This window comes from Camelina sativa, chromosome 19 (genome assembly GCF_030686135.1).
Source record: "Camelina sativa cultivar CO46 ecotype springtype chromosome 19, ASM3068613v1".
NCBI classification, from domain to species: domain Eukaryota; kingdom Viridiplantae; phylum Streptophyta; class Magnoliopsida; order Brassicales; family Brassicaceae; genus Camelina; species Camelina sativa.
This window is the reverse complement of record NC_141898.1, coordinates 3,203,048-3,228,140: the sequence shown is the minus strand read 5'-3', so window position 1 is coordinate 3,228,140 and position 25,093 is coordinate 3,203,048. Positions and strand designations below refer to the sequence as shown.

General features: G+C 39.0%; 10 protein-coding genes and 1 pseudogene across 26 annotated transcripts; 6 read left to right on the top strand and 5 right to left on the bottom strand.

Moving 5' to 3' along the window:
- Positions 1–31: 31 nt before the first annotated feature.
- LOC104764477 (F-box/LRR-repeat protein 12) lies at positions 32–2,173 on the bottom strand. The gene is made up of 2 exons (XM_010488015.3): positions 1,579–2,173; positions 32–1,468 (listed from the first exon to the last, which is right to left on the bottom strand). Exon 2 carries the CDS (start codon positions 1,451–1,453, stop codon positions 266–268), a length of 1,188 nt encoding a protein of 395 aa, XP_010486317.2. The 5' UTR covers positions 1,454–1,468; positions 1,579–2,173; the 3' UTR covers positions 32–265.
- Positions 2,174–3,669: 1,496 nt separating this feature from the next.
- Positions 3,670–6,959, top strand: LOC104764475 (formin-like protein 10). Its single transcript, XM_010488014.3, has 3 exons — positions 3,670–5,794; positions 5,875–6,119; positions 6,200–6,959. Exons 1-3 carry the CDS (start codon positions 4,129–4,131, stop codon positions 6,818–6,820), a joined length of 2,532 nt encoding a protein of 843 aa, XP_010486316.1. The 5' UTR covers positions 3,670–4,128; the 3' UTR covers positions 6,821–6,959.
- On the bottom strand, positions 6,896–10,827 carry LOC104764476 (uncharacterized). 11 transcript variants are annotated; one of them, XR_015591211.1, is made up of 11 exons: positions 10,587–10,827; positions 10,103–10,471; positions 9,793–10,007; positions 9,351–9,680; positions 8,983–9,256; positions 8,824–8,885; positions 8,602–8,693; positions 8,213–8,330; positions 8,041–8,126; positions 7,664–7,715; positions 6,896–7,576 (listed from the first exon to the last, which is right to left on the bottom strand). XR_015591211.1 is itself a non-coding variant. In XM_087502255.1 (11 exons), the coding sequence occupies exons 3-11, from the start codon at positions 9,821–9,823 to the stop codon at positions 7,055–7,057; spliced, it is 1,527 nt and encodes a 508-aa protein (XP_087358381.1). In that variant the 5' UTR covers positions 9,824–10,007; positions 10,103–10,471; positions 10,587–10,827; the 3' UTR covers positions 6,896–7,054. The 11 variants fall into 11 exon arrangements, 7 of the variants coding, with proteins under 7 accessions (XP_087358381.1, XP_087358383.1, XP_087358378.1 ...); XR_015591209.1 differs by having other exon boundaries at positions 9,049–9,256; positions 10,587–10,791; XR_015591212.1 differs by having other exon boundaries at positions 8,983–9,253; positions 10,587–10,791.
- A 123-nt stretch (positions 10,828–10,950) lies between these two features.
- Positions 10,951–12,323, top strand: LOC104764474 (ubiquitin-like-conjugating enzyme ATG10; annotated as a pseudogene). The gene is made up of 6 exons (XR_015591214.1): positions 10,951–11,143; positions 11,236–11,286; positions 11,372–11,449; positions 11,544–11,642; positions 11,716–11,810; positions 11,911–12,323. The product of XR_015591214.1 is annotated as a ubiquitin-like-conjugating enzyme ATG10 (transcript).
- Positions 12,324–13,104: 781 nt separating this feature from the next.
- LOC104764472 (uncharacterized) lies at positions 13,105–14,162 on the top strand. Its single transcript, XM_087502262.1, has 2 exons — positions 13,105–13,293; positions 13,390–14,162. The coding sequence occupies exons 1-2, from the start codon at positions 13,286–13,288 to the stop codon at positions 13,979–13,981; spliced, it is 600 nt and encodes a 199-aa protein (XP_087358388.1). The 5' UTR covers positions 13,105–13,285; the 3' UTR covers positions 13,982–14,162.
- Positions 14,074–15,823, bottom strand: LOC104764473 (protein FAR1-RELATED SEQUENCE 5-like). 5 transcript variants are annotated; one of them, XM_010488011.2, is made up of 4 exons: positions 15,650–15,810; positions 15,142–15,199; positions 14,560–15,011; positions 14,074–14,319 (listed from the first exon to the last, which is right to left on the bottom strand). In XM_010488011.2, the coding sequence occupies exons 3-4, from the start codon at positions 14,974–14,976 to the stop codon at positions 14,125–14,127; spliced, it is 612 nt and encodes a 203-aa protein (XP_010486313.1). In that variant the 5' UTR covers positions 14,977–15,011; positions 15,142–15,199; positions 15,650–15,810; the 3' UTR covers positions 14,074–14,124. The 5 variants fall into 5 exon arrangements, with proteins under 5 accessions (XP_010486313.1, XP_087358386.1, XP_087358385.1 ...); XM_087502260.1 differs by lacking the exon at positions 15,142–15,199 and having other exon boundaries at positions 14,560–14,815; positions 14,907–15,011; positions 15,650–15,794; XM_087502259.1 differs by having other exon boundaries at positions 15,142–15,204; positions 15,650–15,779.
- Positions 15,824–16,623: 800 nt separating this feature from the next.
- LOC104764471 (calmodulin-like protein 3) lies at positions 16,624–17,299 on the bottom strand. Its single transcript, XM_010488008.3, has one exon. The coding sequence runs from the start codon at positions 17,193–17,195 to the stop codon at positions 16,734–16,736; it is 462 nt and encodes a 153-aa protein (XP_010486310.1). The 5' UTR covers positions 17,196–17,299; the 3' UTR covers positions 16,624–16,733.
- Positions 17,300–18,436: 1,137 nt separating this feature from the next.
- Positions 18,437–19,332, bottom strand: LOC104764470 (uncharacterized). Its single transcript, XM_087502263.1, has one exon. The coding sequence runs from the start codon at positions 19,151–19,153 to the stop codon at positions 18,671–18,673; it is 483 nt and encodes a 160-aa protein (XP_087358389.1). The 5' UTR covers positions 19,154–19,332; the 3' UTR covers positions 18,437–18,670.
- A 354-nt stretch (positions 19,333–19,686) lies between these two features.
- On the top strand, positions 19,687–21,441 carry LOC104764469 (uncharacterized protein At5g01610). Of its 2 annotated transcripts, none has more exons than XM_010488004.3 (2): positions 19,687–20,626; positions 21,035–21,441. In XM_010488004.3, exons 1-2 carry the CDS (start codon positions 20,177–20,179, stop codon positions 21,095–21,097), a joined length of 513 nt encoding a protein of 170 aa, XP_010486306.1. In that variant the 5' UTR covers positions 19,687–20,176; the 3' UTR covers positions 21,098–21,441. The 2 variants fall into 2 exon arrangements, with proteins under 2 accessions (XP_010486306.1, XP_010486308.1); XM_010488006.3 differs by having other exon boundaries at positions 20,023–20,626; positions 21,041–21,441.
- An 870-nt stretch (positions 21,442–22,311) lies between these two features.
- On the top strand, positions 22,312–23,903 carry LOC104764468 (uncharacterized). The gene is made up of 2 exons (XM_010488003.3): positions 22,312–23,121; positions 23,380–23,903. Exons 1-2 carry the CDS (start codon positions 22,669–22,671, stop codon positions 23,440–23,442), a joined length of 516 nt encoding a protein of 171 aa, XP_010486305.1. The 5' UTR covers positions 22,312–22,668; the 3' UTR covers positions 23,443–23,903.
- Positions 23,904–24,387: 484 nt separating this feature from the next.
- On the top strand, positions 24,388–25,064 carry LOC104764467 (uncharacterized). The gene has a single exon (XM_010488002.2). It carries the CDS (start codon positions 24,493–24,495, stop codon positions 24,847–24,849), a length of 357 nt encoding a protein of 118 aa, XP_010486304.1. The 5' UTR covers positions 24,388–24,492; the 3' UTR covers positions 24,850–25,064.
- Positions 25,065–25,093: the final 29 nt, after the last annotated feature.

The window sequence follows — 25,093 nt, the reverse complement described above, 5'->3', positions numbered from 1 at the left end:
AAATATTGGGGGATTGTGCAAGAGACAGAAGTAAAGAATTCTAAGGACCATCCATTATAACTTTATGGACACATTATAAATTTGACAACTAAGTGAAGTAAGAATGTATAGTATTTGTTGATGACCAAAAAAAGAAAGGATGTATAGTATTTGTAATGTATATTTTAGAGTTGTTTACTAGCTTGCTTCAGCAGCATTCGGATCCATTCTTGCAGTTTTCCTCTGGGTAAGACCAACGCATATATACTGTTGGGTAATGGATGCTTCATTCTTGTGCATATAGTCTCCAGTCTGCTCCTATGGCCATCATTTCCTCTGCCCTTATTGTTATATCGGCTCTATGTAACCTGAACATCTCAACTGCTGTAGGGGTCAGCCTCGCATTCCCGCTCATGTAGAGAATCTGGAGGTTCGTGCAACCACCTCGTAGAGCAAGCAACCCTCGGTCACATAAGTTCCTACAACGGTTCACATGGAGATTCTTCAAGTTACGGCACCACTTTCCTACGGCTTCCCATCCCAAAACCTTAACTTCATGACACAGAGCCAAGTTCCACTCTTGGAGCACTGGACAGCCTTTTGCTATAGCTTCGATGGATTCATCACCAACCGTTCTGCACATCCTTAGGTTCAAGATTCTAAGTTTTGATGCAATCCCAGAGCCAATATGTACCAACCCATCTTTGTGGATGTAGCAACTTACCCCTGAAAGGTTTAGAAACTCAATCCCACCTCCGCTAATGATCCCAGTTATCCCCTTAGGCTCAAGCTGACAAGACTCAGCATCCACATAGCCTAGAGTTGGAGAACAGCCGTAGAAGCCAACACCTGTTATGCTCTTGCAGTTTGAGATCTTCACTGACTTAAGCTGCAAGCATGCTTGTGACAATACCTTTATCCCCAAATCAGACACCAGAGGGCAGTACGAGAGATTCAGGCACATTAGAGGCACGGAAGCCCTGGCTAAAGCTTCTAACGCAATGTCACTGATATTGCAGCGGTAGAGACTAACCACTCTTAGATTGGGGCAAAAGCTAGCAACTGTAAAGATCCCATCATCAGAAATACCAAAGCAACAATCTAAGTAAAGACAACGCAGTCTTGCACCGGGAAACCTGAGAGAGGCGAGGCTTGAATCATTCAGTAACGTGCAACCAGAAAGCGAGAGATGCTCCAACCACTGGAACCGAGTGAGAAGCCTGTGGAGATGATAGGAATTCACATCAGGATTCGGCTGAGACAGAGTTGCAGGATTCAGGACAGTGAAGGAACACTGAAACTGTAAAGATCGACGGCTTATGTTTTGGATGTTGAGCCAGCGATGACAAGTCAAACCGAATGAATCATGGTCAGCCACATTATCAAGTCGTTGGAAGATAAAGGAAAGACAGTCATCTGGAAGGTGGGTAATGGAGGAGGTCTCAGCATCATCAGACTCGGACACAACCTCCATCTGTCACTTCAACTCCTATAAACGAACAACAAAATCTTATCTTTTGAAACTAAAACCTCCTACAAGTCTTTAACTATATCTCCTCCACAAATCTACTTTGATACAGAACCCTAAACGAAGATTACCTAAATCAAGTCGGAAAGCTTCAATTTTTTTTGATCTAAATGAAGCAATCCAGAGAACCCTTAACTTCAAATTAAACCAGATTATAGCTCTTTGTCCGAAACCAAGTTCCAAAATGGCGCCTACTGGGTAAGTAATATAAGAAATCAAGAATTCCGCATCACCAGATAAGATCAGGGAAAAAAAGACATTGCAAGCTTAGATTCCAACTAAACCAATATCCATGAGAAACTCAACATGCCGTTGGATAAAGAAACTCAAAAAAACAAAAAACAAAACTTTGAGACTCAAAATTTCTGGATTTGGATTGATAAGAATTGAAACGGATTACGAATATGAAAACCAAGGAGAAACAGAGAGAACTGAAGAAAAAGAAAAAAAAAAAACTATTATTATTATTTTTCCGTCCGTGATATTATAATGCACGTGTTATGACACCGTGCTGTGACTTTAGCCTAAAACGAATCGCGGCCGTTGATTTACGTCACAAATGACAAGAGAGGTAAGTAAATTGGCTAAAGGTTTTAAGTATATTTAGCTCACTGATCCTGAAGCTGCAGCCATGGTGACGATTCATTCCCTGTCTCAGCCAGCCTTGACTTCAGCTGGTAGTGTACTGTGGCTATACATGGACGGAATTTTTTGCATCCTCTTTTTTTTTTTTCTAAAATCAGAATCATTTGCTCATTAATAGTACTAATTAGCAGTTAAGCACCGCTACTACCCAAATACAACCTGTACAGTACCAATCAATACTATATTTGATTAGTCAATTTTTGAATCCAACGGTAGAAATATTTTGAATTTTTTTTTAGTGATGAAAAAAAAATACTCATGTGGATTAGAAATACTCGGCTGTGAAGAAGCCAGCTACAAAATTACTATTAGGATGATACAATGTTCCCACTGATTTGACATATGCTATGAGTGAGATGAGCTGCTTTTGTCCGGATTCCAACACCTGGTCATAATTTTCACTGCACCTAGGAATAATATTTGTCTCAAGTCTTTAACTATGTACTTGTATAAAACAAAAACAATCAAACTATGTATGTATTTGTTGTTCCGGTGTAGATCTTAGTAGTTTGTATTCATGTTGATATGTATATTTCTGTTTTCAAGGTGATGGTGCTTCAACTCGTTAACACTCAGTTAGATATTTTTACTTGGCATCTTCATCAAATCACATCTATTAGGAGAGACTAAAGAGTGAATTTTGCCTCAAAGGCAAGGGTAAAGAGTTTTAGGGCTTTATTATTACCACCGATGTTGCCCACTCACGAGAAAAAAACATTTGTTTATCAATTAGTGTCTCCTTGGATCTAGTGAACAAGTTGGACTTTTGCATATTAATTCTCCCGCCTGTGTAGCAACAAAGTCTTCAGCTCAGAGTAGGAGTTCACATTTTAAACCTGATCCTCGTACAATTTTACTGGACCTTTTTTTTTTTTTTTTTTGGGGCAGTGAAAATGGGCTTCGTGAAAACACAACTTCGTGATTGTGTTCTCTGACAAGGAAAGTACAGCTAGTTTTGCAAGATTTGGGGATGGCCAGTTAATCAATTATTGTTAGTAACTTGTAATATTTGGTAGGTTGCTAGGTAAATATAACATTTATTAATCTAAAACTTCAAAAAAACCGAGGTACGTCAAGTGACCACATGGTGTGTGTTGTAACAAGATCAGTATGGCCAACCAGGTCTTCCCCATTTCTAGTCCTTGTCTCTGCAACCAAGCTGTTGTGACACTTTCTTTCATTTTTTTGGGGTGCACACTTAGCTTCTTTCTTCTCATTGCCTTTCGTCTTATCCCTCCTTTTTGACTCTTGCATCCACAATAACTCTGGCTAGATCATTTTCAAATAAAGTCCAAAAGAAAAGAAAAACCATGCAAAAAATCTAAGTGACAAAAAGCTATAGAGAGCGTTTCAAATCAATGGACTATTAATTTCAATAATCACTGGGGTTCTTTTTTGAAAAATTTATGTTTCTTATTATAAAACTTACGAAAAATATGGATAAGACAAATAAAAGACAAAGCACTCGACATTGTAGCCCAACTATATATAACTCTTAATTAATTTGAATTTCGATTACATAGTCGTATTTCATAACACGAGTAAATAAAGAAAAATATTTTGGCAAATAGAAATGTTGTCTTAGTTGTTTTCCTCGTAGATAAAGATGGTACCTATATCGCCTTTAATAATTGGGTTGCACAGAAAAGAGAAGATAGTGTTTTGTATAGTACTAGTAGTAAAGAGAAGATGATGGTATTAAAAGTCAAAAAGATTCTTTTTGAAAGAGAGGACCAGAATTTACTTGTCGTAATTATTGCATTTCATATACGTTCTTCCCTCCCCTAGTTTCACTTTTTATATGTATTATATTCAATTGTAACTAGAAGAAGAGTTCACTAATCACACCATTCACTACACTTACACTAGCATAGTGTGGTACCAACTACCAACCAACCATTAAGGCTCTTTCATTCCTGAGATAGTGCTGCACATTGCAGAACACACACACAAAGCTCTCCAAGAAAACCCCAAAAATGGACTACGCCATCATCATCACCATCTTCTCCCTCCTATCATGCGCATCCTCTCCCTTATCATACGCCTCTCCGGCCAGTTTCAGTCGCCGTCACATTCTACAAACTCCTCCGACTGACCCTTCCACATTTTCGCCGCCGTTCTTCCCACCTTACAGCTCCTCCTCTCCTCCTCCTCCTTCGCCACCGCAGCCTCTTCCGCCTCCCGCCCCCACGTTCGCGACTTTCCCGGCGAACATCTCCGCACTCGTCCTCCCTCGCTCTCCTCAATCTCACACTCCTTCCCGTACACTCCTCATCCCAGCTATCTCCGCCGTGCTCGCCGTAGCAACACTACTCGCCCTGTTTTTGTTTCTCTACGGACGGTGGCGAGGGCAAACCCGTCACTTTAAAGAAGAATCCAAGAGCTTAGCTTCTTCTTCTTCAGACATTACCAAATCTGAACAACAAACTCCTCAATGTCCCCAAACAAGAAACAACACAACTGAAAACAAACTCTCTGTAGCTCCTTCTACCTCCGATGTTCTATACCTCGGCAACGTCGCCACTTCCTCCGGTTCTGTTTACGTTAAACCAGCCTCACCGGAGATCTCTCCTCTCCCACCATTACCTGCTCGTAGCTTCCTCCTGCAGCACAACTCCGATAAAGAAGAAGAAGAAGAAGAAGACGACGACTTTTACTCGCCTCTGGCGTCTATAGCTGGTCAAGAACCACGAGACCGGAGAACCAATCCGTACAGCAACTGCTCTTGCTCTATCTCTTCACACTCGGATTCTCCGGCGATGTCACCGTCCGCTACGATTTCTCCTCCGATGAACTCTACCGCTCCACATTGGTCAACTAACCAAAACCCTCACTCTCCCTCTTCACCGGAGAGAACCGTAAGGAACAATAAGAGATACGGTGGTGCGTCTCTGAGAATGTTTAGCCTCTGGAATCAGAATCTAGGGTTTCCAAGAATCTCCTCTGCTTCTACTTCACCAGAGAGAGGTATGATTAGAACTCCTGACGCATATGCTCGTTCCTCTATGTACTCTTCAGTCTCCACCACGCCGGATCGTTTTTTCCGGAAGGTTCTGGACTCTTCGCCGCCGAGATGGAACGATTTCAGTCGAAACGTCAAGTCTTTGTTCCTTTCTTCAACTTCTGCGTCACCAGCTAGAGATTTTTGTATCAACATCTCTGAATCTTCAAGAAGTTTGAAACCTTCTTGGGAAAATCCAGAGTTTGGTACAACTGAACAGAGCGACTCGGGTGCAGCTGCTGTTACTATTCCTCCTCCACAACGGCCACCGCCGGCAATGCCGGAGCCTCCTCCTCTTGTGCCACCGTCACAGTCTTTTATGCTTCAGAAATCTGGAAAAAAGCTATCTTTCTCTGAGTTACCACATAGTTGTCGGGAAGGAACAACAGAGCGACCAAAGCCAAAGCTGAAACCTTTGCCTTGGGACAGAGTCCGACCAAGTTCTCGCCGGACAACTACATGGGACCGTCTTCCGTACAACTCTTCGAATGCTAACTCGAAACAGAGAAGTCTTAGCTGTGATCTTCCGATGCTAAATCAAGAGAGCAAAGTTTTAGATGCAAGAAAGAGTCAAAATGTTGCTACTCTTCTTACAACACTTAAGCTCACCACACATGATGTTTGTCAAGCCCTTCGAGATGGTAAAATCATCAGTTTACAAAACTAATTTCTTCTCATTTTCGATTGTATCGAGTTGAATCTGATTTGTATTTTCTATCAGGTAACTATGATGCACTTGGAGCTGACCTTCTTGATAGTTTAGCAAGAGTAGTGCCGAGCGAAGAAGAAGAGAAGAAGCTGATTAGCTATAGTGATGATTCAGTGATCAAGCTTGCCCCATCAGAAAGGTTTCTGAAGGAATTGCTTAATGTGCCTTTCGTATTCAAACGGGTTGATGCATTGCTCTCTGTTGTTAGTTTTGACTCCAATGTCAAACACTTGAAAGGGTCACTCCGCGTTATAGAGGTATAAAACAAAGCTGAAGATACTGACTGTGAATGTTGTTGTAAACTTATGTCTCAGAAAGCTATATGATTCTTTTGCAGGCTGCTTGTGAGGCACTGCGAAATAGCAGGATGTTAGTGAGACTTGTTGGAGCTGTCTTAGAGACAGGGATAAAGAGTGGTAATGCTCATGCCTTCAAACTTGAGGCGCTACTTGAGCTTGTCGATATCAAATCGTTAGATGGAAGAACCAGTATCTTGCATTCTGTTGTACAAAACATCACAGGATCAGAAGGCATCAAAGGGCTAACCATTGTGAGAAATCTGAGTTCAGTACTTGACGATGTCAAGAAAGCTGCAGATTTGGACTATGGCGTTCTAAGAAGCGATGTGGCGAAGCTTTATCAAGGAGTTCAGAAAGTAAATGAGGTTCTGCTACTGTGTGAGGACACAGGACACAATCAAGAACACCATTGGTGGAAATTCAGGGAGTCGATGACCCAATTCTTGGAAACCGCTGCTGAGGAGATTAAAAAGATAGAAAGAGAAGAAGGTTCCACACTCTTTGCAGTGAAAAAGATCACAGAGTATTTCCATGTTGATTCCGCAAAGGAAGAAGCTCAGCTATTGAAAGTATTTGTTATTGTGAGAGACTTCTTGAACATTCTAGATGGAGTATGCAAGAAAATGCAGGTGACTAGAGAAGAGACTGCTCTGGCTTAGATTTCTTGTGTAATAAAGATCCTAGAATCTGTCCAAGACTAATGCATTGTGTTACCTCTTAGTTATGTAAGTATGTTTGTTTGAATCGTTGGAAGGTATGTTCGTATTTCAGGGAGAATGCAACTTTTACAAACATAAAGTGGCTTAAACAAACAAATCATATAATTACACGATCTATCTAATTCCGTCACTCTAATACACTAATAGACCAGGTCCAGTCAGCTGATACATCCTCTAAATTCCATCAAGAACTTCATCAATCCCCTGGAGGATCTGAGCGGCTACATTCTCATCTTCTGCTATAATAGCCGTACTCATCTCTGAGGTCTCTATCAGGCCACTGCTAGGATTTGCTATATGAATTATACTGTTTTCTGATCCATTCTCAGATATGCAGTGTTCTATGGATCCTTTTATTCCCATTTTTAGTAACGCGTCCAAAAGTGGTTCCTGAGCCACTGTGCCCCAATACCTTAATGGCCGAGCCTTCCTTGAACTTTCTTCTTGCTCCAATCCTGTAACTAATCTGTGTTTCCCATCTTCCATCAGAAGCTCACCTTTTAATCTTGCAATACCAAAGTTTTCACGTTGTCTCAGTTTTCTCCAGCTCAATTTGGAGGCCAAGTCCGTTGTAATCTCTACGCTTGGATTGTCTGCAGTTCTTGGCACATGCAGCGTCTTGTTCTCAGAGAAATTCAAGATTGACTTTATCTTCATCTCACTAAGATTGATCCTCTGACTGACAGCATCAGGGACCTATACATAAAATGGTATCAGATAGATGAATAACGACAGATGCACGATAGAAAGATTTCTAAACAAAGTGGAGGAGAGAATCGTTACCAAAACAATCTTTGGCTGCAAAACGGAAAGAAGTGTTGGGAGCTTCTGCAATCTGCAAAAGAAACTACCGCATTGAGTAATGGTTGACAAGCAAATTTCAGATCACACATTTGGCCTGTGGACTACATGATAACAAGCTCAACGTGTTAGCTGTCATGATTTTTAAAAACTAATAATCTGGGAGATAGTGAGAAATTGCTGGTCACCAAATAGTGATAAGACATATCATCAACGTATGCCCTTGCACAGGAACCCATGCTAATTCCTATTTTGTGCAGGCACAACTCAGACTCCTTGATTCAAGAAGACAGAAAAAAACAACTACGGAAACACCAGAATGGAATCTAGTTTTAATCATACAGCAAGGCAAACCTTACCTTATTCCAGAAAGAAATGAACATTGGAGAACTTTCATCGCTACTGGTCTAAAAGGGAGAAGTGCTAAACCTGAACTAATTCCATCCTGCAATACATTTCTCATCAGATAGATTGACAGAGATTCACACTGGATCATCTGATGGAGCTAGGAAAGAGAGAAAGATATAAAACCTCAAGAACAAGCAATGATTTTGGATCTCCACGCCAACGCTGAAGAAGTTGGACTGAAGGGCCAAGCCGCAAACTACAGTGAGGAGCAAATACAATGCATGGTTCTTGCCAACTCGTTCTGTTCGTATAACTTAAAAAATTAATGAATGTTGTAACATACTTCTTGAAATGGAATCACCCCACCCCCAAGATTTAGGTTGCAGATTCCATGTGAGGTATTTTACTGATGTATCTGAACTAATCAACTAAGCAATAATTTAAGGTGAACAGAGATGATATTTTCAATAATAATACTAGCATGGCATGTGTAATGTGTTTGCAAACTATGCATTCAGCAAAATAACTCATCAAGTAGTGATTGCAGAGATAAAATTATGAACCCTTCTTACATTAAGTTGGGTGAATGAATGGCAGGAAACAAATGAATCTTCTTGTCTTTAATGAATTTAAGATGGTCAAATGACGGTTCTCCTGAAATTAACTGTGACATCAATCAAAATATTAGTATTTGATCTATCTTTCAAAGAAATTATAAAAGAACATATACCATTTGATTCATTTTCTCACATAAAAAATTCAGTGATTCACCAAGAAAATTGGCAGAAGTATACCTTCTCCTGTCGTTGGTCGCACAGCCACTCGGGTATGGTGTTTGTGTATGCCAATAGCTCTTCTGCCACAGAAGATATTATAAAGATTGGAACCTAAGCAAATCCAGACTAGAGTGATTTAGTCTAACAGAGCTAAAGAATAATTTCAAGTAAAATCACCTTTTTTCTGTGCTTCATATCCTCAAGAAAGTAAATCTATAGAATAATAAGAAAGAGAAATCCAACCTTCAGAGACGAGGATTCAATATAATCTGACATTAGCTCTAGGAGCTGCAAAACTATCCCAACACGAGTAATCGTTATCAAGGTTGAGCCACCAGCATCAGCAGATTCTGCAGCACATGAACAAACAAAAGCTAGTTTCTCCATTTCTTCTAAGCTGTCTTCTGTGTTTAGTAATGAAGCAGCCAAGTCCTCATCCTTATTGTCACTACTAAAAAAGTACAACAGTAAAGAAAGATTCTCGACTTTAAGTCCCAAACAAACATCCTAATAAAATGTAAGATAAAGTAATATGTTAGAGTTACCTGATTGTTGATAAATAATTATTATCCGGGTTGGGAGAAATACAATCATTCTCAGTCACTTCTGCAGATTGGAGGCATGAGAAATCTGAGTAAACCATCACATCGGTTCCTTTGAGACCATTGATATCAAAATTTCTCGCATGAAGTGAAACTAAGATGGAGTTTGACACATAACTTAGACTTGCATTAGGTCCGTTGATCAACCAATTGCAAGCCCCAATATCTAGGCCTGAACTTAGGGCCTTGATGACCAAGGTCCCATTATAACAAACTTCTTCTGCAAACTTTACAACTTGAACCTTCTTCATGCAACTCTCTATATCATCTAAACTGTGGAAAAGATTGGACTTAAATTAAAGAAGAAATCAACACTATAAAACTTGAAGAGCTGGTTAACTTAATAACGGGGAAACATATTGTTCGACAAGCCAATGATAGTTACCTGTACAGACGCATCCAACTGCCCAAATCATCACCACTCTCACCAAAGACAACTTTTTTAAGCAAGGCTGGTACCTCTTCACTATCTAAATCCTTTATCCACCCAGGATAACTTGAGTCCCCTGGTCCATAAAAACATCTGAATTCCTTATGCATCGAGACAAGATCTTCCATCATGAGCTGTCCAATCTTGGCTGTTGCTTCAGTCATATATATCTACATCTTAGCGGTAACAAATCAGCACACAATTACACCCCAAGCAAACAAAATCATTCAGAAAACTCAAAATTTTAGGACCTGAAAACGTTTACCTTGGCACAAAATCCAAAGTTCTGGGTAAGGAATGGCAATCCGAGCAATCCCATAGGGTTGGAGATGAGAACTACATCAATCAAAGAAGCCTCCCACAAATGCAAAGCCTTCACAGTTTTGTACCACGGTTCTGCGCACACCAAATCAGCGGGAGTTAGCTGTCTCTCCAGTTTCTGCTTCTTCTGAATCGGATTCTGAGCATCAGATGATGGATATTCAGAAGCTTCAAAACCCACATCATATGGAACAGGTGAGAAGATTGTGAGCGCCGAAAGGTCCAAAGGGCACTCAATCAAGATTCTGAAACCACATAGATTAAGCATATGACAAGGAGGATTGTGAAAGCCATCTCCTTTACTCAGACATGTCTGCAAAAAAGAAAACACAAAGTTTTCATATTTACCCAACCCGAGGTTTGCAACACCTCACACGAGATATATAAACTTACATTAACTTATACATAAGAGAGCAAGCGAAACTCACCAATTCCATGGCGGTGTAAACGATAGTAGAATCTGTTCAAATTCAGAGCTTTTACATACAACGCAAGCTCAAAACAGCTCTAATAATGCCGCATCATAGAAGATTTTCAGAAGAAAAAAATATAAACTTGTCTAGAGAGGATAAAGTTGAGAGATTGAAGTACGGCGGAGGTTTATGCAAGGCGGCGATGGAGGTTGTCGAGGACGAAGCGGCGGTTTTAATTTGAAACTGGTTTAATTTCGATTCGGTTCGGTTCATGACTTCATTCAATTTAAAAGAAATAAAAAACCGGTTTAGGATCTCAGGTTCGGTTCAATGCGGTTTCGCTGTTCTGATAGATGTTGCTGAAATATAACCGAAGCGAGACGGAGACTTTTTATATTTTGTTTGGTCCTCCGATGAATTCAGGTAGAGAGGTCAGCGATGGAAGACTCACCGTGGAAGGTTTCTCTGTAGCCGCTGGAGCTTTTGCCGATAAATGGAAAACTCATAACCAATCGTTCCCTCCATGGTCATGGGTTCCTCTGATCAATCGAACTCTACACCTTTCAAATCAGGTTAAAACAACCATCTCCATAATTCAACCTTGTTTGATTAAATACTCTTAAAAAAAAAAAAAAATCCTTCGTCTTGTTGTGTTATTTAGCAGGATTCAGGTTACTTGTCGCTCGAGAATATCCTCATTCTCAGCTCACTTGAGGTAACAAGACTTATTACAGCTCTTAACAGTGCTGCTGTTGTGATCTTCTTCTTTTCTTGTTTCTCACCATTTAGTATGTGAATAGGAAAGTCCAGAGGATGAATCTTTGAATGCAGCTACTGAGTGCTCAGAAGAAGAAGAATCAGTTGATCACACAATCTTGGTACATTAACCTTTTAAGCAAATTTCTCATTGTCGACATCTTTGAAGCAGAATTGTGGAATCACTGAGATTTGTCTTTGCTTGTTTCCTGCTAGGTTCAGAACCAAGAAAATGAAGCACATTACTATGATTTCATATAGTTTACAGTGCATCATACAAGGTTCCTGTGCTATATTTCCGCGGATACTCCAGCGGTATATAACCTTCTTTGTACCTTTGTGGTTTGTTCGTTTCTTTAGTGTGAAAATCATCTTTGTTGTCACGTAGGTGGACAACCTCTATCTTTGGATGTCGTTAAAAAAGATCTGCCCTCATGTTCTGTTAGTCTTTTGCTTGAATCTAAGTGGACTTTTATAACACAGGTGGTATCTATGCTCTCAAAATCAATACTACAATGTTTGTTTTAAGTGTATTATTTGGTTATATGGTATTGAAGAATCTCTATGCAACTATCAATCGCAGGAGCATCCATATTTGAACAGGCCATGGTTCAAGCTACATCCCTGTGGGACTGAGGATTGGATCAAGCTGCTTTCCCAAAGTAGCATCTCTTCTGGATGTCAGATGCCAGTTGACTTGTACTTAATTTCATGGTTCTCTGTTATCGGGCAGGTGGTTGGTCTTAGGATCCCTCTTGAGATGCTGAATTAATAGCCATCTTCTGTTGTCAGACTATAGGATGTAATTACATACAAACAGCAAAGACGCTCGTAACTCTGGTTTCCTCTGCTCTATTGGTTTACATCTCTACTGCCATTTAGGCTTTCTGGCATTGATACTGATGAATCTATGAGTTGAAATGATGAGTCTCTCATGTTTCCAAGCCCATGGCTTTATTTTGACTATCCAATGTAATTTTTGTCAATACCTTTCAATCTTGTCTTTTCTTTGTTTGTTTAGGAGAATGAAGAATAGAACAGTAGATTAAGAGAAGCTGATGATGAACTTTTATGAACAGAAATGAAGCTGTGTAGTTTATTAAATTACATAATTTACATTGTTTATTCTGCTAAAGGGGTTTGGTGAAAGTATAGATTTTTCTTACACGTTGGACAAGATTATTGATGTTAGTGGAGAGATGATTGGAATGTTCTTCCATCTCCTTTAAAATCAAGCTGCTGTTGCAACGCAGCAGAAAGTTCCCTCTCTCGGCTCAGCTCCCTAATCTTTACATCTTTCTCGTCCTGAAAAGTTTCGTTTTACACAAAGGTTTCAATTCTAATACGTTTTAGTTCAGAGGAAAACGGACAAAGCTTTATGCTCTTGGAAAGTCAAAAGATGAATGTCAATGTTGCTCAAACGCATTATCTAAAAAGACAGCAGCATCAGTCATCAGATAACAAGAATCTGCTACAAACCACCAAATGATCCAAAGGAAAAGTGCGTAAACGTACATCTGAAGAATTTTTTTTTTTCTTAAAGTACATTTACTGTAAATCTTGTGTTATTCAATTATTTGATATATTACTAATTTTTTTCTTAATAGTTTTGTCAACTTTTTTATTTAAATGTATGGTTTTAAATGATACAGAATTTATAAGGAATGGAATATGTTTTAAAACAAAATCAATCAAATTATCAAAATTTACCTAAAATTATCAAAACCATTGAAAGATTTATCAAAACTAAAAACAAAACTATTTTATACTAGACGTTAGAAAAAGAGACGAAAAAATCGAAACTTAATTTCAGTTGACTCCGACGTGGAAAAATAGCTGGTTCGTACAAAAATAGAGAGAGAGAGAGTTCCGACAAGCTCACTTTTAGGACAATACATATCTTTCTTCAAACTAAAGCCCCGACCAAAAGCACACTCATCGCTTAATCAGATTCCCTCATGGAAGAGTAAGCTTAACCCTGTCTCTCTTCTCTCTCCCTAAACTCAACCTGCCTTTTTTTAAAACCTTTTCTTTATAAATAAAATATTCGTTTTCCGGCCAGATCTGAGCCGAAAGATAACTACATGACCGGCGTTGAGAACGGCGTGAGAATGACGTCGCCGACGATGTCTTCAACTTCCTCCGTCGCCACCACAAGTGTCCACGTAAGCGCTCTTGACGGACTCGTGAACGTGAACTCTCTCTTCACCATCGCCGTCTTCGTAGGTCTTTCCATAGCGACTCCAGGACAACACAGCCTCGAACAACGATCCAGCTGCGATGCAAGTGCTGATGTTGCCAAGAAGCTGCTCGTCTTCGAAGTCGTCTCCTTCAGCTTCTTCCTCTTCTCCTCTTTGGTAGCGCAAGGTCTCAAACTTGCCTTAAACCTTCTCAACAGCAAAGACGTCGATGAGATTTTCAGAGCTCACATTAACATCAAGGTTTTGAGATGGGGAATGATGGCTTCTGCTGTCGGATCTGTCATGGGCTGTCTGTTCTTGATGCTGTCTATGGTTAATGTGATTCAGATCCGTCTTGGGTTGCTCTCTTGCGGCAGCCAATCGGCGGTTCAAGCGGTTGCAACGCTCGTCACTCTGGTTTCCTCTGCTCTGTTGGTTTACATCTCTACTGCCATGTACGCTTTCTGGCATTGATACTGATTGTGCCAATGTAATTTTTATCAATGCCTTTCAATCTTGTCTTTTCTTTGCTTGTTTCGGAGAATGAAGAATCGAAGAACATAAGATTAAGAGAATCTGATGATGAACTTATATGAACAGAAATGAAGCTGTGTTGTTTACAGTTTGGTGAAAGTATTGGACTCAATTTCTCTTACACTTTGGATAACATTATTGATGTTAGTGGAGAGATGGTTGGAATGTTCTTCCATCTCCTTGAAGACCATATCAAGCTGCTGTTGCAACGCAGCACAACGCTTTCTCTCTCGGCTAAGCTCTGCACTCAGCTCCCTAATCTTTGCGTCTTTCTCGTCCTGAAAAGTCCATTTGTACAAGATTTCAAGATCAATACATTTAGATTTAGTTCCGAGGAAAACGGACAAAGCTTTTAACTTATGTTCTTGGTAAGTCAAAGATCAATGTCAATGTTGCTCAAACGCATTCTAAAAGCCAACAGCATCAGATAACAAGAATCTGCAATAGTTATGCTTAGGTAACAACTAACAAAAAACGTAACTCAATAAGAAGACTAAAGGAAAAGTGAGTAAACATACCGGTGTCTGAGAGAGGTGGGGATTCCGGCGAACATTAGGTGAGAGAGGCAAGAGAGGATGATTATGTTCTTTCACAAATTTAGTGACGAGCCATTTTCCAGATTTCTCTCTTTTCACTACAATCAAAGCCTTACACCCTTCTCTTGTTATAGCTCGAGGTTTCCTGCTCTCGCTTCTACGAGGTCTCGATCTACGGAATCCTTCTTTATTACACACGAGTCTGCGCCACACCACAGTCCCATCTCGCATTGATCGCCTGAAAGCATCCACCCGCATAACAAAACCCATGACTGTGGCATAATTGTCATAGAAAGACTTTGCAGATTCTTCTGATTCGAACTCCATACCAATGAACGGCTCCACCATTGGAGAAGCTTCATATGTGACTGTTTTAGTTCCATTTGAATTCTCCATCATCTCTACATCTTCTTCGGGTAACGAGTTCCCTTCCACTGCCACACAACACACAGAGATTTCAATACAAGAAAAAAATATGCAAAGCTATGAAACAGAACCACACCATAAGCTCTCAACTCTCAACCAAATGCCCAACCAAACCCTAGAAAACGCTTATAAACCTACCGGCTCTCTCAAGTCTCAAACCAACTCGCACAACAGCTCTGATCTGCTACAATCAGCCCTACGCTAGATAGAGTCGACGTAAGAGTTAAATAGATGAACTTCTCTTCAAAGCTTATCAAAACAAACAATGGTTTAAAGATAAGCAGGTCCGTAAGAAGCGAAAACAGAAACCCTAAAATATGCATATATAAACCCTAACGGAAAAGGCAGAGAGTAGCAATTTCATCAGTCTTTACTCAAAAGTCTTTAAATTGTGAATTTAACCAAAGTGGGTTCATATCAGAAAAAAAAAAAAAAAAAAAAAAAAAAAAAAAGAGCAAAATCAAGCAGATTAATCCATACAGACGGCGAAACTGAGAAGTTAGATTACATAATTTGATACACAGAAGGAAACATAGAACAAAAGGGAGCAAAAACCCCACAAAATCATCAAAACAGAGAGATAGACTAATAATAAAGATTTTGAGTTATAGAACAATAGAGAGTGGGATTAAATTGAAGCACTCACTTGGATATATGGAAGATTAGAAAACTCCAAAATCAGAGATTCTTGGAGAGAAGGAAGTGAAGTGACGATCTCCGAAACTAAAGCTAAGTGACTGGGGAGCGGTGAGGAGGAAGACGACAAGAGACAAAACGAAGATCTCGTCTTTAGTTTTGTACGGTGACGATGACTTACTTTACTTACTTGGTTTTGAATTTTGACTTCTTTCCACATTCCGGGTCTCACCCGTTGGGTCACGAAAACTGATAAACGACACGTAGTTTGTAAGTTTTTAAAAAAAACATCATGTAGTTTATAGTTGTTTTTCCTTCTTCTTTTTTTACTTTTTACCGAGAATTTCCTTTTTGGTACTTTTTACCGCTATAAGGAAATAAGGATTTAATTAGGTTGTGTGATTTTTTTTTTTTCTTTCTCAAATGAATACTATATTATTTAACATGAATCATTACAGAGAGGTTCAATGAGCCAAGCAGACTTTGTTACGGACTCAACATAATAAATTTTCACAACCAAATTTTGTAAGTGTGTGAGCAACTACGTTACATGACCTTCTTATAAAAGTACAAGCAAAATTATGGAACTTTGATCTCCAGAAATTAATATCACGAATCAGATTCAAGATAGATACATTCTCTTAGTGGCCATTGACGATTTTAATTAAAATTTCACAATTTCCTTCAAAAATCATCGAAGTATAACCTCGGATCCATGCATGCATGTTGTGTGATAATTGTAAAGTACTGCACCAAACTCCAAATGTTAACAAATAATAAAAGAACAGTTATCAATAAACAATTTGAAATCCTCAAAATCAAAACAATTGCAGATTTGTGTGATCCGTGTATTCAATATTCTTCACATGGTTATGTTTCAAAATCCCAAAAATAGAATTTTTTTATCAACAACGTTTTATATATATGAGCATTCAAAACAAAGCTCACAAAGTTTGTTGAGATTTTTTTCTTTTTGCAAATCCATTAATCGATTTCGTGGCTTTGCCCTAATAATCATTCCGAAGAAAAAAAACCCAATGATTTTTGGTCTCAGACCCGAACCCGACAAAATGGTTTTTTTTTTCTTTTTCTTTTTACAAGTCTGATCCTAAGGCGGCAAATCCACCACCTTTCATCATCTGTTTAAACTCTTTGAAGTTCACCATCCCATCTCCATCAACGTCAACTTTGCTTATCATCCTCTTGCAATCCTCTAGGGTTCTTCCTTGCTTGAGCCCCAAGGAAGCTAACACAGATTTTAGCTCTTCAACCGTGATGAACCCGTCCCTGTTCTGATCGAACACATTGAAAGCTTCTATCATGTCTTCCTCCTCGTCTCTTTCCTCCATTATCGTCTGGTACAACCCTCCAAACTCTTCGATGTCCACGTACCCGTCACCGTTGAGATCAATCTTCTCGATCATCTGCACCAAGTCTTTGTCAGGGATGTAGATTCCTAGATTCTCCAATGAATCGTTCAGCTCTTGCTTCGTGATTTTGCCGTCACCGTTCCTGTCGAACATTTGGAATATCCGGCAAAGCTCTGCTTGATCCATTTCTTCTTGATTGGAGTATATATATTTATGAGCTTTTAGAAACAGAGAATGAATGAGAACAAAACTAAGATATAGGTTTATAGAGAAGAAGAAAATTAGGGCAGGAGAAGAGAAGAAGGACTGGTTCTTAAAGGAAAGGAGTGGTTGCCATTTTAGAAAACTAATTACAACTGTGATCGTGGTCTGCACCAGTTTTCTGTTGAACTGGTCTTAAAATAGGTTTATGTCTTTCAAGAATACGCTAAAACGTAAGTCTATCTATAGATACACACGGAACCTACACAATTTATCTCATATTTCATCATCTTCATCAAACAGTTGTTTTCCGTTAGGATAGTTATTTCAGGTTTTATCTTTTAAGATTCACATTCACAATTTGTGGTTAGGATAGTGAAACGTAATTTTGTCCAATTCTTATCACTTTGCATAAGTTTATTTTTCTCTTTTCAAATTTTGATATTATCTATCTTTGATGTAATTTATTGGAAGTGATAATGTTCCATACACCTTTTTTGTCAATTTGAACATCGTGATGTACTGATGTTTCGAAAATAGAAGAGACAACTTGAACAGTAATAAAATAAATAAAAAGAGATTGCGTTTTATAATAGTCAAGTTCTTAATCACGGATTGATGGTCTAACACTCTTAACTACTTCAAGACTTCACAAACAAAGATTTTAATTATTTTATATTGTATTGACCTTATAAATCTGAAAGTAATAATTCTTGAGTTAGGTGCACCACAAGCAGAAGTTAACATTTATTTAAAAGTACATCTGAGCATTCGATTCTTCAGTTTGCTTTGGTTTCGGATTTTAGAAAAACGCATACGAATTAGAAAACTAATCGCAAGGTTTAAAGGACATCTAATCTGCGTTCTGGAACCACCCGTATAAATTAACCTCAATGGTACTACTGATTCACTCTTCCACTCTAAACCCGAACAAGAATATACATTCTACAAACAGAGCTTGCAAGGCTCGAATCAAATCTACCAAACCAATGGTATGAAGATGCCATAGTTAATATATATGGTCTGTAATAAGAATCTCATTCCTGTTCTACGAAGGCACATCATTGTATATGCTCTCTTTCTCTATGCCTAAAGCTCATGGCAAATTCAGCTAGAGAGACCAACACAAAGTAACCACAATTCGACATAATGTGTTCATTAACCTCTTCCTCTAAAACGGTTAAGAAGCAATAGAGCAAGATCAACTTAGAGAGCAAGAACTGAAATCAAGAAAGCAACAACATTCAATTTGCAAAGCAGCAACCCATACTAAAAGCAGGGATGATCGTTGAAACAAGCAAGTTCTTTACCACATTACAAAAATTTAAAGTAAGGAAAGCAAGATTACAGATTCAAATATGGAGTTATCTGCAGAGTACCATAATTTCCAACGCGAATTTATTAGCCAATTTGAGAACGAAACCACCAACGACACTTATGAGAGACTTTAGAGCAAAAACTTACGGGATGTCCCAAGGCTTAGCTTCAGGGACGGCGACGACCATACCTTGAAGCTCCTGGGTTAACACAACTTGGCAACCAAGACGAGAGTGTTTGTTCAAAACACGGGATCTAGAGCTACGCTTCAGGACATACTCCTCGTCGTAGCTACGCGGAGGGAGTTTCTCGAGCCATTCCTCAGCGATCTGAACCTCGCACTCAGCAGAGCAAGCCTCGATGTCGTCTAATCGATGCGACGCCGGATCGATCAGACCGGTGTGAGTGAGCGCACGAAGGAGAGTCTGGCCAGAGAGCCCAATGATATCTTGCTTGTAACCATCTGGATCGATCGCAGAAAGCTTGACGATTCGGTCGGAGACTTTCTTAGATCCCAGAGACGACGGAGAAGGAGCAGATGTGGCGGAGGTGCGGACGGTTAGGGATCTGACGAATGGAGAGAGGCGGTGGATTTGAGAGGAGAGTTTCTGGAGAGTCGTCGCCATCGTCGTTCCCCAATTTTTGGTCGGAGAGTTTTTGTGTTAAGAAGGTAGCTTTCGATTACGCGATACGGGAAACCGGAAAAGTTTGTGCGGGTGAAACGCTAATTTTTAGATGGGCTTCTTTATAAGCCCAAACATTGTTACAAGCCCAATCATTCGAGGAAAATAAAATTCAAATTGGACCACTCGGTCGAACCCGGTTCAAATTGCTTAACTTATGTCAAACAATGACTATGCCACGTGATGGAATAAGCTTTGCATTCTATCGATAACTATAAGAACGGTAGCGTGCAACCAATTCAAATTAATCTATCTCTAACAACTTACTATATCACAAAAGAAACGTGAATTTGCAATACAGGTCATACCCGCCATTAATCATTGGCCAAGTAATAATAAAGAATGGGTACCGTCTCCGTCATCAGTCAGTCTAGTACATATGTCCATGAGTTGAAAGAAACGAACGTTTAGGATGATTGATGATTCAATAGCCTTGAGAAATAAACATTGATTTCACAATGTGTTTAATATGATGAGGCATTCAAGACACAAAAAGCTCTATTTTAGTAGGAGTAATACTATTTACATTCGGATAGCCGCATCTTCCTCCGGCCAGATCCACTCGGTGTCCCATGTGATACGGTCCGGTCCACCTACTTATTCCAATAACGCGTTTAGAAATTATAGAACCGAGGCGTTAACTAGCGAAAACTTAAAAAAAAAAAAAAAAAAAAAAAGAAATACCAGTGCAATAGGGGTGGTTACAAGGCACGTGGAAAGCATTCATTGGTTGATTCCATGTATGGAATGAGAAGCAGAAGATTACTGCTCCCATTCCAAAATTCCGCCTTGAATAATTTTGATAAAAATTTACGATCCACTCTGTTTCAAGCTGTCACCAGAAATGTCGTCTTCTTCTTCTTCTTCTTCTTCCTCCTTGCTTAAACCCATTTATTCAATTTCCTATTAACGAGCCCTGCGCGAGAGATATAGAGAGATCTGAATTCGGCGTTGGTCAAGGCGACGATGATTCGTATTGTTCAAATCGCGTTTCTTCTTTGTCTGGTTCTCGCCGTCGCCGGGATCTCGATCTCTGCGGCGATTTCAGAGAACGAGTCTATATACGAGATCCTCCAGGCGAATGGTTTGCCGCAGGGGATATTCCCGAAAGGCGTCAAAGAATTCAACTACGACGCCGCAACGGGACGCTTCTCGGTTTATTTGGATCAGGCGTGCGATGCTAAATACGAGACTGAGCTGCATTACGACGCTAATATAACCGGGACGATCGGTTCATCTCAAATCTCGGATTTATCTGGAATCTCGGCGCAGGAGCTCTTCTTGTGGTTTCCGGTTAAAGGAATCCGAGTCGACGTCCCGAGCTCTGGTCTTATATACTTTGACGTTGGTGTCGTTCGCAAGCAATACTCTTTGTCTCTTTTTGAGACACCTAGAGATTGTGTTGCGGTTAACAAGGTAATGGAGAAATCATGGGAATTTTGTGTTTGCGGATTGATGAGTTTTTAGATTTCTAACTGAATCATATGTTTGTTATTGCTTGAATTGAGATAATATTAACATAGAGATTATTCGGGTTTGCTTAGTTGTGTTTAGTTTAGTGTTAGGGTGAATAAAGACAATGATATCGTCTTCAAAGGAGAATCCTTTTTTTTTTTTTTTTTTAAAGTTTGTTTGGCTTATCTCATTCATCCTAATCTGAAGCTTTTGAGATTCCCTTTTCCAGAGTCATGATCGGTTGAGTTTTATGATCGGTGAACCAAACTGTTAGTGCTAGGAAAGATGGTTTTTGGAAAGGGTGTTATATTGATCAGATACAATGGATAAAATGAGCTAATGTGTTGTCCTTAATGGCTTTTTACGCAGGTTCAGTCTCTTATGTTGCCATTGTATCATGTAGATCAAAATCTTGGGAGAAACGTTATTTAGCACAAGTATTGAGGAATTTGTTGTTATACCAATCAATACCAGAGAGAAAGGAAGATAGATGATGCTCTCATCAAAATTGTTTTGGTCTCAAATCTTAGGCAAATTTCTTTCATTCTTTCCCTCCCCATTCCAGTTTTGTTTTCTGTGTTTCATTCTTAGATTGCCCCGGGGACTGAAACCAGAGGAGAGAATCCTGTGGTTTTGTAAAGATGCTCAAGAGATGGCCTCAGATTTGGTTCAAGTGATGATTACTTGTGAGGTGATGAATGGTTTGGTTTGTGTTGTATTTTTGTGTCATGTGTCTAAAGTACAAGATATAATAAAATCCTATATATTTAGCCAAATGCAATGTTATAAAAAAAATTCAAAATTGGCAATTTGCAATCATTTCCCTTTCACCGCCGGATATCTGGCCTGCTTTATTTTAGGTAAATGAATCTAAGTTTTACAGTCAAATCAACAACTGTTGGCAATTATAGGTTTTCGTCGTCATTCTAAAGACCTGGCCTGAAGTGGAAGTCTGTCTCCAGTTGGCTTCGGAAGTCGCTGTCCTAAAGATTCAGTAGATCAATGAAACAGTAATGCCAAAATATGCCCACTCAGGAGAGACTTTCAAACTTGTCCAAGTGCTTAAATATTAAAAGACTGGTACTTGGTTTTTAAGATTGTGAGATTTTTTTTTTAGTTTTACTTTTCGTCTTCTAGTGCATGGTTACACACATTACATAGTCTCGAACCTAGTCAGACAGGTAAGAATAACATGGAGGAACTAAAGCCACCAGACCATTAACTCCAGTCTCGATGAGACATCATGGTGACAAAAGACCCATGACTTGATATGTTAAAAGATAAAACGAGACTAGAGTGATCTATTTTATTAAATTTCCCGGATCCAGATATTCTACTAATTGCATAGAAAATGTGACCCTACAAACAATATGCCTAAGTTCCACGATCCATCTAATCAAACTCATGCAATCATTCTCGTTATTCGCCTACTAATAATTGTTAACAAGATTTTTAAAACTAGCGAAAAAAAAAAAAAAAAAAACTGTAATGAAAAAAAGAATCTCAGGTTTCTTACAGTGATTTTGGTCCGAGTCAGATGGGACAGCCATGTGGTCGTACAAATTTGTCGGCTTTGGTTCAACTTGTGTGCGCCGTGTAGGCTCTTCTCATCTTATATAACTTTGCGTATCTCTCGATCCAACTCTAATAAACCCATGCCTCTCACTCTCTCTTATATGATCCCATGTGGTCCGGTCCACCTACTTTTCACAATAACTCAGTTAAGTGTTTATAGAACATGGCTTAACGAAAACACCCACACATAAAACTAAAATTGGTGAGTACGTGGCACTCATTCATTGGTTTTTTCTACCGAGAAACAGAGGATCACTGCTCTTCCCATTCCAAATTCCGCCTTCAATAATTTTGATCCACTCTGTTTCAAGCTGTCATAAAAATGTCGTCTTCTTCTTCCTCGCTTAAACCCATTAATTCAACTTCTTCGTAGCAGCCCAGCAACGAGATCTGACGAGACGAGACGAAACGAAACCATCCCCGACACTATGCTTCGTATCATCCAAATCGCTCTGCTTTGTCTCGTTCTCGCCGCCGGGATCTCGATCTCCGCCGTGATCGCAGAGAACGAGTCTATAGACGAGATCCTTCTAGCGAACGGATTGCCTCTGGGGATATTTCCGAAAGGAGTAAAAGGGTTTAGCGTTAACGGCGAAACAGGACGCTTCTCTGTTTATTTGAATCAGTCATGTCAGGCTAAGTACGAGACCGAGCTGCATTACAACGCGAGTATCTCCGGTACGATAGGTTACGCTCAAATATCGGATTTATCTGGAATCAAGGCGCAGGAGCTGTTCTTGTGGTTTCCGGTTAAAGGAATCCGTGTTGACGTGCCTAGCTCTGGTCTCATATTCTTTGATGTTGGTGTTGTTCGCAAGCAATACTCTTTGGCTTTGTTTGAGACACCTAGAGACTGTGTTGCTGTTCGTAATGATAACAAGGTATGAAATCTTGAGACTTTGTTCCGATTGAAATTTCTTGAGTACCACCTTTGTCTCTTCTTGTATGGTTTTGTAGATATGAGTTTATGGTATTTAGCTGTAGGACTAAGTATTGCAATTGCTTGAATTGTGACAGATTCAGTTTACACATGAGAAGATTCTGTAAAGATGTTTTTTTGACAGTGTTGCATTGATTAGATTCATTGGATATAATGGAAAAGTGAAACTGATTGTGTTTTTTTAATGGTACTCTTGCAGGTTCAGTCTTCTATGTTGCCATTGTATCATATAGATGAAACTCTTGGGAGAGACATTGTTTAGCCGGAGTTTAAGAACTGTTGTTATACTAATACCAGAGAGAAAGATAGATGATCTCATCAAATTCTTGAAGATACATGTTACTGTTGTTTTTGATCTCAAATCTTAGGCATGATTCAAATTCAGATCTCATCATCATTCTTTTCCTCTCCCCATTCCAGTGTTGTTACTGCATTGCTTTCTCTGATTGCGCAAGAGGACAGAACCCGAGAGAGTTTGTGACCGGAAGTCAGAAGGAAACAACAACAATGTCTCTGGTTGGTTTGGAAAAAAGGATGTTGATTGAATGGCTAAGATTTGGTTCAAGTGATGATATTATTGAGGTGATGAATGTTTATTATTGTTTATTTTTGAGTTTTGTCATTTGTTCTGTTTTGTTCTTTGTCATGTAAGCACAGATATAAATAAAACATAATCCTGTATTTAGCCGAATAAATGTCATATAAAAATAACTTGGATGTGCATATACTAGCTAGAGTGTATCATTTGTTTCGTAGAATTTTGACAATTCTTCAAGCATAAAAATTAATAGGTTATACGTTACTGATACATCATCTTTTTTTAATGTATAACTCAATTTCTAGGAAAATTGAATTTAACAATAAACATATTAAACTCTAATACGTATGAGACAAGTGAAAAGTGAGACTAATTGCATAGAATAGTATCAACTTCTGATTACAATATTCTAATCAGAATTTGACATTTTCTACTATAAGATTGACAAGCGTATTAATCAAAAGTTTTAGACTTTGACATTTTGTATTTCTTCTGTTTAAAAAGGAAAAGGTGAAAAGTGAGACAAGACGTCAATTACTTTACTTGTTATGAATATGAAAGTAATCTTTTTTTTAACTAACCGCATAGAAAATGTAAGTTTACAAACAAACAAACCCCAAATATCATGATCCATCTAATCCAACTCCATTAGGTTACACATGCGACCATTCTCTTTTGCGCTCTCCTAGCTACTATTATATATATGTGTGTACAAGTTGTAATATGATTTATGAGCCTCGATTTTTTAAGACATATTGTCAAAACTAAAAAGAGATGATTGTAATGAAAAGGTTTCAGGTTTTTACAGTGATGCTACTTATGGTTTTTGTCCAATCAGGTCTGGTGAGAGAGACTCTGGGACACCCATGTGGTCGAACAATTTTGTCGGCTTTGATTCAGCTAGTGCCTTGTAGACCATCACTGGCTCCGTTTAGCACATTGCGTCCGAACGAGCTATGTTGCGCTGCCATCAAGACACTTGGTCAACCTTGTCTACGTGTTCTTGCCAAGGGACCACCCATCGTTGGCGTTAACCGGACCCTAGCTCTCCATTTACCTGGAAAGTGTTCTGCCAATTTCCCTCTTTTTTCTGTCTCTCCTTGTCAATTTTTTTTGGAACTATTTTACTAGAAAGTCACATCTTTCATAAGTTTTTAGTCAGGCATAAATTGAATGAAACATTTATAGTGAGTATCGAGTGATGTTTGATTAACAAAGATACTATATGCAGGTGAAGTGTTAAAGTAGAAGCAATTGTTTGACAAAAAAAAAAGCTTCATGGAGATATATTTATAAATATTTGGATTTTTGGTTTCTGACTTCTATTAAAAGATATGTTTTTTACATTAGTTGTTCCTTCTGTACAAGATTGTGC

Excerpts from the sequence above, each read along its gene's own strand:
- LOC104764477 (XM_010488015.3), bottom strand. The coding sequence starts at position 1,453 with ATGGAGGTTGTGTCCGAGTCTGATGATGCTGAGACCTCCTCCATTACC.
- LOC104764469 (XM_010488004.3), top strand. The coding sequence starts at position 20,177 with ATGATTCGTATTGTTCAAATCGCGTTTCTTCTTTGTCTGGTTCTCGCC. Across the intron at positions 20,627-21,034 it reads ATTGTGTTGCGGTTAACAAG|GTTCAGTCTCTTATGTTGCC; the intron begins GTAATGGAGAAA and ends CTTTTTACGCAG.
- LOC104764467 (XM_010488002.2), top strand. The coding sequence starts at position 24,493 with ATGATTGTAATGAAAAGGTTTCAGGTTTTTACAGTGATGCTACTTATG.
- LOC104764470 (XM_087502263.1), bottom strand. The coding sequence starts at position 19,153 with ATGGCGACGACTCTCCAGAAACTCTCCTCTCAAATCCACCGCCTCTCT.
- LOC104764473 (XM_010488010.2), bottom strand. Across the intron at positions 14,320-14,559 it reads CCCACCTCTCTCAGACACCG|GACGAGAAAGACGCAAAGAT; the intron begins GTATGTTTACTC and ends TGGACTTTTCAG.
- LOC104764476 (XM_087502252.1), bottom strand. Across the intron at positions 10,008-10,102 it reads ACTTTGGATTTTGTGCCAAG|ATATATATGACTGAAGCAAC; the intron begins GTAAACGTTTTC and ends GCTAAGATGTAG. Across the intron at positions 9,257-9,350 it reads AATTATTTATCAACAATCAG|TAGTGACAATAAGGATGAGG; the intron begins GTAACTCTAACA and ends GTACTTTTTTAG.
- LOC104764471 (XM_010488008.3), bottom strand. The coding sequence starts at position 17,195 with ATGGATCAAGCAGAGCTTTGCCGGATATTCCAAATGTTCGACAGGAAC.
- LOC104764468 (XM_010488003.3), top strand. The coding sequence starts at position 22,669 with ATGCTTCGTATCATCCAAATCGCTCTGCTTTGTCTCGTTCTCGCCGCC. Across the intron at positions 23,122-23,379 it reads CTGTTCGTAATGATAACAAG|GTTCAGTCTTCTATGTTGCC; the intron begins GTATGAAATCTT and ends GTACTCTTGCAG.
- LOC104764475 (XM_010488014.3), top strand. The coding sequence starts at position 4,129 with ATGGACTACGCCATCATCATCACCATCTTCTCCCTCCTATCATGCGCA. Across the intron at positions 5,795-5,874 it reads TTGTCAAGCCCTTCGAGATG|GTAACTATGATGCACTTGGA; the intron begins GTAAAATCATCA and ends ATTTTCTATCAG. Across the intron at positions 6,120-6,199 it reads GGTCACTCCGCGTTATAGAG|GCTGCTTGTGAGGCACTGCG; the intron begins GTATAAAACAAA and ends ATTCTTTTGCAG.